Source organism: Phalaenopsis equestris, unplaced genomic scaffold (genome assembly GCF_001263595.1).
Source record: "Phalaenopsis equestris unplaced genomic scaffold, ASM126359v1 Scaffold000422, whole genome shotgun sequence".
NCBI classification, from domain to species: Eukaryota; Viridiplantae; Streptophyta; class Magnoliopsida; order Asparagales; family Orchidaceae; genus Phalaenopsis; species Phalaenopsis equestris.
Window position 1 is genome coordinate 325,765 of NW_018164863.1, and position 14,721 is coordinate 340,485.

A 14,721-nucleotide genomic window follows, 5' to 3' on the forward strand; every position below is an offset into this window, starting at 1 on the left:
ATTGCATTTGCATATCCCTACTCTGTAATTCTCCTGGAGATACAGGTAAGGTTCTGCCAAACCACTCATGTACTTAAGTATAGCTTTCTCTCACAATTGTTCTCATGGTGTAGAGTTTACATGAATACAGGATACTCTGAAATCTCCACCTGCTGAAAACAAGACCATGAAGAAAGCTTCCATGGCTTCCATCTTGATCACCACCTTCTTCTACCTTTGCTGTGGTTGCTTCGGCTATGCTGCCTTTGGTGACGACACGCCAGGAAACCTCTTAACTGGGTTTGGATTCTATGAACCTTACTGGCTCATAGACTTTGCCAATGCTTGCATCATACTTCATCTTGTGGGAGGCTATCAGGTAATACAATTTCGCTGCATAAAATAATACCTTGTAAAAAATATTAATTCGTAACTTCAAAAACAGAGCGAACGCACATGGAGTTCTAGTTAGATAAGTGTTAAATCGGCTGATGCATATAGAATTATAATTCTAATGACAATGAGAAAAAAATATATCTTAAAAATTTAGCAAGGTGTGCATCATAAATGCGTCTGCACGAATCTCAAAAAAAATTAATAGACTAAAGGATGAAAGTAAATACCAAAGGTCACGTCACTGAAAGACTAAAGATTTGATTGACCAAGTAGAAATTCTTTGGGTCGGTATTTGACTTCGGTCAAATGAAGGTTGTTGGAGACAATGACCTGATCTATCAAGTCGAGAGAATGCATCAACACAACTCTCGCCCCAATATCACCAGAAGCCTCGTAGGAATCTCCGAGACTCTTTAAGATGCCAAAAGTTCTCACTAGGATACAAAAGGAACACCCCAAAGGGATCTTCTGTCATTGGGTGAGCAATCTGTCAGATTACTATGATTCATCATTTGTTCGATAGCCCAGTCACTTTCTAGCGATAGAAGCTCCTTATATAGAGGCTGATAGTCGACAACCAAACCCAAGTGTTGTGAAAAACGACGGCAATAAAGCTAAAAATCGGATTGAAAAAAAGGCAAAACAGAAAAGCACAGCGGAAACACACATATTTATGTGGTTCAATAAATTGCTTATGTTTACGGAGTTGCAGAGGATTTTATTAGCTTTGAGGAATTAAACTCGTCAATTACCTTGACGATTACAAGAAAAATGATCTCTCTCTCTTTTTCTCTTTTTCTCTCTCTATCTCTCTCTAACCGAGAATAACACACAAGAAGAATTCAAAGGAGAAAAACAAGCTGTGGTTTCCCGTAAACACCCAGCTATCTGAAGAGCAAGCCAACGCCAACCGAAATACCTTCAAGGGAGAGCCAAACATGTGGTTCTAATAGCAGGAAGAGAGGAGCAAATAAAGGCCTCCTTTTTAGCCCATTAAGGAAAACCAAAAAGTAGATCTTCTCATCATTAATTAATTCCTTCTATCACAACACTCAATGAAGTGATTAATTCCTTAAGTGACCTAAAAAACAACTGCCTAATTGGCTAAGAGACGGAGGCGGCAAAAAATTCCGAAGAAGAGGCGGGAAGCATAGTTAAGGCTATCATAAATAACACATTTAATTGTTATCAAAATTGCAGTGGACCAAATCTCTACTTTCCTCAACAATTCTCTTGTTGAAGACTGAGACACTGACTGCATCACCCACTGACTGCACTGTTCTTTGTCCTTAAACATGATATCCTCCACCTCTACAACTCAAAACCTCTGTCTTCAAGCTAAAAGACCAATTGAAGCTGCACACAACTTCAGTTTCTCAACAGTAACACCCTTAATCGATATATCAACGTCAACATAGCCTTGTATCTCCAAGCTCTTTCCTGGGATACCAGGTATCTTCTTACAACTCCCACTGCATGGGCAATATCTTGCCTCTGCTGAAAGCCCTTTCAACAAGACCAACCTTGTACCTCTTACTGCCATCAAACGCAGTCTTCACCCGGTATACTCAATTTTTGTGCACTGTCTTCTTCCCTGGTGGAAATTCTATCAGCTCTTAAGTCTAATTCCCTGGTAGGGAATCCGTCTCCTCCTTCTTGCCACTTGCTCGAATTCTCGTCTTGCAAGATTTCATTATAGCTCTGACTCATGTGACCAAGTCTGCAATGCTGCAGATATGTCGTACTCTCTGCAACTGTAGTAGCAACAATGTTGAGTAAACCTATAGTCATTTATAATGTGTCAGTTTTCTTACCCCGAGCTAGTACTAATGCTCATTTGGTAACCTTCTAGATGTTATCTGAGAACACTACCAAATGATCGCTCTCATTGAGCTGCCCAATAGAGATGAGGTTTTTTCTTCAACTCAGGAACGTGTCCGGCGTTTTGCAATGTCCATTTGCAATATCAATGTCTCCCATCTTCACCACGTTCAGAGCTTTTTCATCAGCCAGATATACTTTCCCAAAGTGACCTTTAACATAATTTTGCATCAACTTCCTGTGGGAAGATATATGGAAGGAAGACCTTGAATCCAGTATCTAGTTATCAACAGAATTGTGAATTGTCAGCAATAGTGTATCGTGTATTTCTTCAAATACCGTATTTACGCTATCAATTTTCTTCTTCTTAAGATTCAGGCAGTTCATTTTTATGTGGTCATCCTTATCACAATTTTAGCAGATTGTTTGCTGAGTAGACTTTGATTTTAATCTTTCTCTGTTTGAGTTTTTGTTTTGTGATCTCCCTCTGGAATCAATATTCAGTGCCGAACTCAAAACAGAGGTCTTGCTAGAATCTTTCATGCGTACTTTCTCAGCTAATATCAAATCACGAATATCATTATACTTTAGTTTAGATTTACTTGTAGAACTGCTAATTATCATCCTTATTGTTTTTCAGCTATTTTGCAATGAAGCCAATAAAATCAGCGCACTTATATCATCATTAAAATCAATTTTAACAGACGACAATTGATTTGTGATAATATTAAAATTATTCAGGTGATGAGTAACAGATAAACCTCCCGTCATCTTCAAATTGAATAACTTTTTCATCAGGTGCACCTTGTTATTCGCCAATTATATGCCATACATACCTGATAAACCTGTCATGAGATCTGCAATAGTCCTCTCATTGATGACGTTATGGACATGAAACTCGATAGGGTTAATCGTATAACCCCCAGAACCTGTCGATCAAACATATTCTATTCTGCCTCGTCCATCTTTTCCGGCTTATTTCCCAGTAACGGCAGGTGATGTTTCTTCTCATAGAGTTAGTCCTCTATATGCATCCTTTAGTAACCAAAGTCAGTGTCATTAAACTTCTCGATACATGATATCATCACTTCGTTTCCGCTCATCGTTCTTCCTTAAATCCAAAACCATGGCTCTGATATCAGTTGTTGTGAAAAATGATGGCAATAAAGCGAAAAACAGGATCGAGAGAAACACAGAACAAAGAAGCACAGCGGAAACACACAGAGTTACATGGTCAAACAAATTGTCTACGTCCACAGAGTTGAAGAGGATTTTATTAGCTTTGACGAATTACACCCGTCGATTATCTCAATGATTACAAGAAAAAGGATCTCTCTCTTCCTCTCTCTCTCTCCTCTCTTTTTCTCTCTCTATCTCTCTCTACCTGAGAATAACACACAAGAAGGATTCAAAGGAGAAAAGCAAGTTGCGGTTTCCCGTAAACACCTAGCTATATGGAGAGCAAACCAATGCCAACCAGAATACCTTTAAGGGAGAGCCAAACATGCGGTTCTAATTGCAGGAAGAGAGGAGCAAATCAAGTCCTCCTTTTTGGCTCATAAAGGAAAATAGAAAAACAGAACTTCACACCATTAATTAATTATGTTGTTTATTCATGGCTCTTAATTATGACATAAATGACACACTTGTAATTTTCATGCCTCTTGGAAGGCCTCATCTATCTATAAATAGATGAGGGGACTTGAGGGATGTAATCACCATAAGGAGAAAGAAAATTTTGTTCAAGGAAAGGAGAGGAGGAAGAAAATTTAGCGATGAGAGGAAGAAGTTGAGAGGCTTTAGAATTGAGGGAGAGGTCTTGTAGAGAGAGAGAGAGAGATCTTGGTGATTCCTTCATGTAATGAGTCTGTAATTCTTCTTTTGTGCTAGTGAATTTGATAATGATTCCCTCCGTGGATGTAGGTCTAAGGACCGAATCACGTAATCCCTTGTGTTCTCGTGTTTGTTTTCTGTGGCATTTCCTTTCTATATTTTTTTCCCTTTTGCTTGGATACTGTTGTTACTCCATTTTCTTTCTACATCCAAGAACCGCAGACTATAGTAGTCGTAGCGCCAAGGAGGGGGTTCGAAACTAACCGCCGCATATAGCTCTTGGAACCGCAGCAATGGGGAGCAATAGAACTGCAGCAAGGTGTTCGGCAGCCTGCAAGTTTTTCTTGAGGCATTCAGAAGAATTGCAAGGCTCGGCAGCCAGAAGCAGGGGGGTCGGCAGAGAAGGCACAAGTGGCTGAGAGGAGTTCGGTCATGGCTATTTGATCCTATTTTACAGAAAGTTATTTTGCATTCCATTTCTTATTTCTTGGTGTTCTTGACGGAGCAAGATTACAATAATTTGAAATCATAATCTTGCTGAAAAGATTTGTACAATATTATTAAATATCTTTTCTATCTAACTCAATCCATAAGGAGTTCTTCGCAACAGTGAGGTTGTAGGTGTTTGGCGGAGCGGATTTCACAACAGAAATTACTAGTAATAAGCAAAGAACAACATTCCTACGATTTCAGCAATGCATAAAAGAGCCTTATAAAAATTATCCTGAGAAACAAATTCTAAAAGAGCCATCAAGTTTAACTAAAATAAATCAATATAAGAATCTAAGAGGCAGTAAAAAGATAACTGGAACAATAAGTTTGAAACATTTTAAGTTGAAACATTTGTCTCCTAATAACAGGTCATGCTACAGAATTGGGCTTCTACTTCTACTTACCGTTGTTTCTCCTGTTATGCTGCTTCAAGTTGTTTGCACGCTTCCCACTATATTGTATTTCACCTTCCACATCCCATAATTAATGCTTTCAGGCCAAAACTATTGCTACGACCTATCCACCAAGTAATTCCTAAGGGCCAGATCTGCAATATTTTTATTTTTTTATTTTTTTGTAATTTTTAATTTGGAGAAAATGTTTTTGTTTAGTTTTTTGTGAATTCTTTTTTTACTTTTAAAAATAAATAAATTTTATATAACAATATATTACATATATTATTTATATAATAATATATTATATATATTTATGTCTAAGTTTAAATCATAATACCTCATGTGGCAATGTGGTTAGTATCTTCTTTTGTAAATATTTGATTCAGGTTCGAATCCCACACTTTACATCTATTTTTCTCAATTTTAGTTTAACGAGTCGAGTCGAACACGAGCCGAACACGAACACGAATATTTAAATCGAGTCGAACACGAACACACTGTTCACGAGCCGATTTCGAACACGAGCTATTTCAAACGAGCCGAACACTAGCCAGACTTCGCTCAAGCTCGGCTCGTTTACAGCCCTAGATAGGACCGAATTGAGAATTTTAGTCTGTCACTCTAAAATCTCCAATTCTACGCCCGATAATTTTATTTCCCTATTTATTTACACTCAACTTTCAAGGACTTTGAACTCTCTAAATCTTGGATGTAATCTTCACTTTAGTTGTAAAACTCAACATATTTTAACAAATCAATTGGCCAGATTGAAAGCAAATTAAGATCGAAGTGAAAAGATCATCGCAACTTGTTTAACATTCTCATGACTCAACCAATTCAAATCACAATTTCACAAAATCTCAAAACAATGAGAAAGACAGAGAAAATTACTCAAAACTCATGGAGAAGATACGATAAAACTTAGAACTTATATATAAAAGCAAAGTCATACAAACTTCAATAAGTAAATACCACTTATCTCTAATTCTTCCACAAGCAAACTCCTCGAAGTTCTTCTGAATCTCTTCTTTTCTTTACAGCACACAAAATTCTTCTTCGAAACGACAAGGAGGAAGAAATCTATCACTTTTCCTCCACTCTTACAATCTCTCGAAGAATTCCTCACAATACTAACCCTAAATTAAACTCTCTACACTCTACAAACAACTAACCTAAGCAAACTCCTCAAAGTTCCTCTGAATCTCTTCCTTTCTTTACAGCACACAAAATTCTTCTTCGAAACGACAAGGAGGAAGAAATCTATCACTTTTCCTCCACTCTTACAATCTCTCGAAGAATTCCTCACAATACTAACCCTAAATTAAACTCTCTACACTCTACAAACAACTAAAACTCAGCAGACACCACCACGGGGCTCATTGCATTTGCATATCCCTACTCTGTAATTCTCCTAGAGATACAGGTAAGGTTCTGCCAAACCATTCATGTACTTGAGTATAGCTTTCTCTCATAATTGTTCTCAAGGTGTAGAGTTTACATGAATACAGGATACTCTGAAATCTCCACCTGCTGAAAACAAGACCATGAAGAAAGCTTCCATGGCTTCCATCATGATCACCACCTTCTTCTACCTTTGCTGTGGATGCTTCGGCTATGCTGCTTTTGGTGACGACACGCCGGGAAACCTCTTAACTGGATTTGGATTCTATGAACCTTACTGGCTCATAGACTTTGCCAATGCTTGCATCATACTTCATCTTGTGGGAGGCTATCAGGTAATACAATTTCGCTGCATAAAATAATACCTTGTAAAAAATATTAATTCGTAACTTCAAAAACAGAGCGAACGCACATGGAGTTCTAGTTAGATAAGTGTTAAATCGGCTGATGCATATAGAATTATAATTCTAATGACAATGAGAAAAAAATATATCTTAAAAATTTAGCAAGATGTGCATCATAAATGCGTCTGCACGAATCTAAAAAAAAATTAATAGACTAAAGGATGAAAGTAAATACCAAAGGTCACATCACTGAAAGACTAAAGATTTGATTGACCTAGTACAAATTCTTTGGGTCGGTGTTTGACTTCGGCAAAATGAAGGTTGTTCCAGACAATGACCTGATCCATCAAGTCCAGAGAATGCATCAGTCCAACTCTCGCCCCAGTATCACCAGAAGCCTTGTAAGAATCTCCGAGACTCTTTAAGATGCCAAAAGTTCTCACTAGGATACAGAAGGAAGACCCCAAAGGGACCTTTTGCCATTGGGTGAGCAATCTGTCGGATTGCTATGATTCATCATTTGCTCGATAGCCCAATCACTTTCTAGCGATAGAAGCTCCTTATATAGAGGTCGATAGTCTTCAACCAAACCCAAGTGTTGTGAAAAACGACGGCAATAAAGCTAAAAATCGAATTGAAAAAAATGCAAAACAGAAAAGCACAGCGGAAACACATATTTACGTGATTCGGTAAACTGTCTATGTTCACGGAGTTGCAGAGAATTTTATTAGCTTTGAGGAATTACACTCGTCAATTACCTTGACAATTACAAGAAATATGTTCTCTCTCTCTCTTTTTCTCCTTCTCTCTTTATCTCTCTCTAACCGAGAATAACACACAAGAAGAATTCGAAGGAGAAAAACAAGCTACGGTTTCCGTAAACACCCAGCTATATGAAGAGCAAGCCAACACCAACCGAAACACCTTCAAGGGAGAGCCAAACATGTGGTTTTAATAGCAGGAAGAGAGGAGCAAATCAAGGCCTCCTTTTTGGCCCATTAAGGAAAGCCAAAATGTAGATCTTCAAGCCATTAATTAATTCCTTCTATCACACCACTTAATGAAGTGATTAATTCCTTAATTAACCTAAAAAACAACTGCCTAATTGGCTAAGAGACGGAGGCGACAAAAAATTCCGAAGAAGAGGCGGGAAGCATAGTTAAGGAAGGCTACCATAAATAACACCTTTAATTATTATCAAAACTGCAGTGGACCAAATCTACACTTTCCTTAACAATTCTCCCAATTGGAGATTGAGACACTGACTGCATCACTCACTGACTGCACTGTCCTCTTTCCTCAAACCTGATATCCTCCACCTCTACAACTTAAAACCCCTGTCTTCAAACTAGAAGACCAACTGAAGCTGCACACAACTTCAGTTTCTCAAGAGTAACACCCTTAATCGATATATCAACGTCAGCATAGTCTTGTATCTCCAAGCTCTTTTCGGAGATACTAAGGTATCTGCTTACAACTCTCACTGTATGGGCAATATTCTGCCTCTACTGAAAGCCCTTTTCAACAAGACCAGCCTTGTACCTCTTACTGCCACCAAGCGTTGTCTTCACCCGACATACTCAATTTTTGTGCACTGTCTTCTTCCTTGGTAAAATTTCTGTGAGCTCTCAAGACTAATTCTCTGGCAGAGAATCTGTCTCCTCCTTGCCACTTGCTCGAATTCTCATCTGCAATGTTTCCTTATAGCTCTGACTCATGTGACCAAGTCTGCAATGCCGCAGATCTGTCGTGCTCTCTGTAACTATAATAGCAACAACGTCGAGTAAACTTGTAATCATTTATAGTGTTCTTCCCCCGAGTCAGTACTAATACTCATTTGGTAACCTTCTAGATGCTATCTGAGAACACTACCAAATGACCGCTCTCACTGAGCTGCCCAACAGAGATGAGGTTTTTCTTCAACTTAGGAACGTGCCAACCTTTTGCAAAGTTCATTTGCTCTTGTTAGGGAGTGCAATATCAACGTCTCCCATCTCCACCACGTCCAGATCTTTTCCATCAGCCAGATATACCTTCCCAAAGTCGCCTCCAACATAATTTCGCATCAACTTCCGGTGGGAAGATGTATGGAAGGAAGCCCTTGAATCCAGTATCCAATTATCAACAGAACTGTGAACTGTCAGCAATAGTGCATCGTGTATTTCTTCAATTACCATATTTACGCTATCATTTTTCTTCTTCTTAAGATTCATGCAATTCTTTTTTATGTGGTCATCATTACCATAATTTCAGTAGATTGTCTGCTGAGTAGACTTTGATTTTAATTTTCCTCTATTTCAGCTTCTGTTCTGTGATCTCCCTCTAGAATCAATATTCAGTGTCGAACTCAAAACCGAGGCCTTGCTAAAATCTTTCCTGCGCACCTCCTCAGCCAAAATCAAATTATGAATATCGGCATACTTTAGTTTAGATTTACTTGCAGAACTGCTAATTGTCATTCTCATTGTTTTCAACTATTTTGCAATGAAGCCAATAATATCAACGCACGTATATCATCATCAAAATCAATTTTAACAGACGACAATTGATTTGTGATAATATTGAAATCATTCAGGTGATGAGCAACAGAAAACTTTCTGCCATCTTTGAGTTGAATAACTTTTTCATCAGGTGCACCTTATTATTCGCCAATGACATTTCATGCTTACCTGATAAATCTGTCATGAGATCTACAATTGTCCTCTCCTTGATGACGTTATGGCCAATGAAACTTGACAGAGTTAATCGTATAACCCCAGAATCTGTCGATCCAACATATTTCATTCCGCCTCGTCCATCTTTTCTGGCTTATTTCTCAGTAACGACTGGTGATGTTTTTTCTCATAGAGTTAGTCTTCTATATGCATCATCTAGTAGTCAAAATTAGTGTCATTAAACTTCTCGATACCTGATGTCATTACTTCGTCTCCGTTCATCGTTCTTCCTTAGATCCAAAACCACGGTTTTGATATCAGTTATTGTGAAAAACGACGGCAATAAAGCGAAAAACATGATTGAGAGAAACGCAAAATAAAGAAACACAACGGAAATACACAGATTTACATGGTCAAGCAAATTGCCTACGTCCACGGAGTTGCAGAGGATTTTATTAGCTTTGAGGAATTACGACTCTGATATCAGTTGTTGTGAAAAACGACGGCAATAAAGCGAAAAACGTGATTGAGAGAAACGCAAAACAAAGAAGCACAACGGAAACACACAGATTTACATGGTCAAGCAAATTGCCTACGTCCACGGAGTTGAAGAGGATTTTATTAGCTTTGAGGAATTACACCCGTCGATTACCTCGATGATTACAAGAAAAATGATCTCTCTTCCTCTCTTTATCTCTCCTCTCTTTTTCTCTCTCTATCTCTCTCTACCTGAGAATAACACACAAGAAGGATTCAAAGGAGAAAAGTAAGCTGTGGTTTCCCGTAAACACCTAGCTATACGGAGAGCAAACCAACGCCAACCGGAATATCTTCAAGGGAGAGCAGAAAGTTATTTGGCATTTCATTTCTTATTTCTTGGTGCTCTTGACGGAGCAAAATTACAATAATTTGAAATCGTAATCTGGAAGAGAGGAGCAAATCAAGGCCTCCTTTTTGGCCAATAAAGGAAAACCGAAAAGCAGAACTTCACACCATTAATTAATTCCCTCCTTCACACCACTTAAGGAAGTGATTAATTCCTTAATTGACCTCAAAAAACGGAGTTCTTTGGAACAGTGAGGTTGTAGGTGTTCGGTGGAGCAAATTTTCACAACAAATTCCTTCCTTGACTCCACTGAAGGAAGTGATTAATTCCTTAATTGACCTCAAAAAACAGCTGCCTAATTGGCTAAGAGACGGAGGCGGCAAAAAATTCCGAAGAAGAGGCAGGAAGCATAGTTAAGGAAGTTTATCATCTTTAACACCTTTAATTATTATCAAAACTGCAGTGGACTATATCTCCACTTTTGTCAACACCAAGCAGTCGGCCGATTGGCTCTAGCGGACCGAGCGAATTCCGGACTACAGAAAATCAACCAGTGTTGATCGACAACCCAACGTAGCAAAGTGGATAGAACGAACCATGCTGACTCAAGGACTGAGCAATAAGGTAGCATATTCATAGGCTCATTTATGTAAATATAAAAAATAACGTGTAACACCCCTTTAAAGTAGGGGTAATTAGCTAATTATTCACATTATATCACATTCTTCTATAAACAGGGGAGCTCATTTCTATAGTAAAGGCTAATCATTAATCAAAGAATTAATTCGTTAATGTGCACACAAATACTCTCTCTCTCTCTCTCTCTCTCTCTCTTGGACTATTTCTTTTTCTCCACCGTTTTTTTGCTAAATTTCTTTGGTGTAATTCACAGGAAAGATTCGAATTCAACACTGGCAATTATTATTTCATTTCAATGTTGAACTATTCTTCTCATTCATGCCTCATCTCAAGACATACAACTCCGTCTTAATTCGCAGGTTTTCAGCCAACCAATCTTTGCATTTGTCGAGCGATGGTTTGCCCAGAAATATCATTCAAGCAGCTTTATGAATGACTTCCACACCATCCACCTCTGGTACGTACAGCCCTTCAGAGTCAAGCTGTTCAGGCTCTGCTTCAGAACTCTCTACGTTGTGTCCACCACAGGTCTTGCCATTGCTTTCCCTTACTTCAATCAGGTCTTGGCTTTGCTTGGGTCCTTCAATTTTTGGCCATTGGGTATCTATTTCCCTGTAGAAATGTATTTTATTCAGAAAAATATAGCACCTTGGACATCGAAGTGGATTTTACTTCAAGTCTTCAGTGTTGTTTGCTTGCTTGTGAGCATGTTTGCTCTAATTGGATCCATTGAAGGGATCTTCAGCGAGAGACTAAAGTGAGTTGGTTATTGGTGCTTGTGAAGCTGTGATATATTTGTAAGAAAATAAAAGTGAGTGATGTTTTGTGGACTTGATGATGACATGAGAGGAAGAGAGTTTATATTGGATAGGGTCATGTGTCATGTGAAAATATTTGTCACTTTAGAGGTAGCTAGCTCCATGATCATCTGTACAAATAAGAAAAATGTGTATAAATTTCATGGAACTTCCAATCAATATGGGTTCTTGAGGTGGATTCAAACATATATGTATATCCACTCACATCTAAAGCAAAATAATTTCCATATTAATTTCTTACAAAAAGAAGTGCCTAAGAAAATTTTGTATGTAGGCTATGACAACTTCTATTGACTAAGAAGAGTGGGGAAATTTACATACCTAGCACACATTTCGTTTGTATTTACATGTCTCACACCTGAACTTTCGTATATACGTGCATAGCATTTTGTTACTTTAAACCATTGCATGAAAAGAGGTGTTTCACTTTTAGTATTTATAAATCTTGAATATATTATAATTAAATATATGTTTCTAAGCATGTGAAAACATCTATGGCCAAGTGCTTTGAGAAGCAATTTTTTCCACAAGGCTATGTGTTCGAACTACATACTTTGTGATTCATTACTCACAATTCCAATATATCTATATATATTTTCTCAAGTAAGAAGAAAGTGGGTCAGGTATTCCTCTTTTCCACAACACAATAACAAGAGTATTTTATAACATGGTAATTTCAAATTATTTGCCCTCTGTCATTGTAAACTTGTATGTTTTAAGTTAAAATCAACTAGTAAAGTACATCTCATAAGATTTATGCGATTTGATAAGATTTATCTGCATTTATGATTTACAAGGATTACAATAAACTCCAAAAACGGTGCATGAGATATTAAACTTTATATAAAAGATCAAAGTGATAACACTTTGTCATTTTTAAAAGCAAAAAGGGAATGCAACCATTTACTATGATGACAGATGTTAAAAGATATATTAACATGTTGATATGAGTTAGAAATATACTTAAATTATAATTGCAATTGTTAGAGAATTAGTTGTTCATTCAATCATATTCATGTAATTCACATGTGGATCTACTGAGTTCCTTTAAGGGCTAGGTCTTCTTATTTTTGAAAAGAATAACTACTTAACTATATATTTTTGTAGGTCTTCTTATTTTTGAAAAGAATAACTACTTAATTATATATATATATATATTTATCAATAATATGATAATAAAATAATATAATTGAATTATATTCGGTGTTTAAAGAAACTAATTTGGGGAAACTATATATACATGCACTTCTAAGAAAAAATAATAATTTAACTTAAATTTTTAATTTTGTTGATAAGACTTTAGTTTTATCACTTTATTTTATTTCATTTTTATTTCAAGTCATCATTTGATTTATTTCTCCTATAACAAGAAAAAAAAAATGATTCTTATTGTCCTCTAAATAATCCGCCAATATCATCATTTTAAAAATTAAAAAAAATATATTTTGAATTCAATTTATATGACTCAGTTATAGATTTGTCAAAACAAAATAAAAGTACTAGTGAAATATCTAAATAAAATAGACCCCAATTTATTTTCTTCAAAGTGTAGCAGTACAGTGAAAACTATATTTTGACGGTGATGATGTACGGAAGGAAACTCATCCCAACGTTCGAATTTCGACCGTTAAGACCTCAAAACAAGAACAAAAAACTCCCCGCACCTTAATGAAAGCATAAAAATTCGACCGTTGCTCTGGCCCTTCAAGAAGTCTTTCATCCCGCTCTTATCCACTAACAAAACCCCAACAGTTCGCTCTCCTATCTCAGTTCTCTTTCCATTTCTTAACCTCTTCATCTCACTGCTACAGATCCACCTTCCTTTTCCTCCACATTTCATTTCTCGACCCATCTTTCTCCTCCCACAATCTCCCCTGCTCTCTTTCTCATCCCCAAAAATGGCAGAATCTCATTTAATCGAAATACAGCCGCAGCAAACGCTCTTTGCTGCAATGCAACGTCACCCACTCGCCGAAATCTCTGCAAGCCCGGGCCATCTTCTTCTCCTCAAGCTCTGGCAACGAGAAGAAGAGCTTTTCACCAGCCGCATAGGATCCAAAGAAACAAAACTTGACGCCATTAAAAGGGAGGCTTTCAAGCTCTGTTCTTTATTCTTCTTCTTTCATGGCATCTTCCTCACTCTGCTCTTTACCACTTCCTTAGGACAAACAGAGATGCAGGCGTGCCGTGGCTGGTGGGTGCCTGCCTTCATCTCCCTCGTGACTTCCCTTGTTCTTATTTTCTCCGTGCAGTTGAGGATTTGTAGTTATTGGAAGATTTATGGACAGTTGCAGAAGGAGAGAGGAGAAGGGAGGGCGTTGTCTCGGTGTGTGCAGGAGTTGAGGATGAAAGGGGCGAGCTTTGATCTGTGTAAGGTGCCGCAGGTGCCGAAGAGGATGAAGAGCTCGAGTGTTAAGGTGAACTGGAAACCAATTAAGTGGTTGTCCAGAAATGCGGTGACTATTTGTCTTCTCTGTTTTTCAGGGCTGGTTTTTCCTGCTTGTAAATTTATTCTGTGTGGGTGAAGTTGGCTTCTTGTGTTGAGCTTGGTTTTATGATTTTGGTGGTGATTTGATTCTATTTGTTGGTTTCTTTTTTAAATTTTTTTCTTCCATTTCTTGTTGCCCAGCGTGATGGAATATTTAATAATAAATGTTATTTAATTATTTTTTTAAAGAGAGGTTTTCTTGATGGCATTTGTTTCTATATTTTGTTTTTCTTTGTGAAGTGTGAGTTATTGGAGAGGTGGATCCAGTATTCTCAATAAAACGGAAATTTGTTTAGAAATTGCAGAAGTCGCTTCGTTTCAACACTCAAAAAGACTATAGGGGGTGAGAAGGAGTTGGGAGATTGCTTTCAAGGAAAAATAAAAATAAAAAATCTCATTCATGAGGCACTGCAATTTTTCTTGCGATTTATAAATCAAACTTCAAATCTATATAAACATAGTGGGAGGGCTAGCCGAATTAAAGAGAAAATAGTCTTTGAAAACTCTCAAACAATGGTACGGTATGGATTCAAAATATTGTTACCTCAAACATTTGCACTTAGGAAATTTTTTCCAAGCCTTTGAAGGCCATCCTAAAACTTATAAAAAGACAGGAGAGAGAGAGGGGGATAATT

At 37.4% G+C, this 14,721-nt stretch overlaps 2 protein-coding genes across 2 annotated transcripts in view; both read left to right on the forward strand.

Annotated features, from left to right (window-relative positions):
* Positions 1 to 11,950, forward strand: part of LOC110027281 (amino acid permease 3-like) — a 24,682-nt gene extending 12,732 nt beyond the window's left edge. Inside the window, exons 5-9 of the mRNA XM_020728634.1 lie at positions 131 to 358; positions 4,890 to 4,956; positions 6,278 to 6,339; positions 6,425 to 6,652; positions 11,140 to 11,950. Coding sequence (XP_020584293.1) covers positions 131 to 358; positions 4,890 to 4,956; positions 6,278 to 6,339; positions 6,425 to 6,652; positions 11,140 to 11,541 — 987 coding nt within the window. The 3' untranslated portion in view covers positions 11,542 to 11,950. The remainder of the gene's footprint in view (positions 1 to 130; positions 359 to 4,889; positions 4,957 to 6,277; positions 6,340 to 6,424; positions 6,653 to 11,139) is intronic.
* Positions 11,951 to 13,145: 1,195 nt separating this feature from the next.
* LOC110027318 lies at positions 13,146 to 14,266 on the forward strand. The gene has a single exon (XM_020728690.1). It carries the CDS (start codon positions 13,497 to 13,499, stop codon positions 14,121 to 14,123), a length of 627 nt encoding a protein of 208 aa, XP_020584349.1. The 5' UTR covers positions 13,146 to 13,496; the 3' UTR covers positions 14,124 to 14,266.
* Positions 14,267 to 14,721: the final 455 nt, after the last annotated feature.

Coding starts and splice junctions, on each gene's coding strand:
- LOC110027318 (XM_020728690.1), top strand. CDS start 13,497: ATGGCAGAATCTCATTTAATCGAAATACAGCCGCAGCAAACGCTCTTT.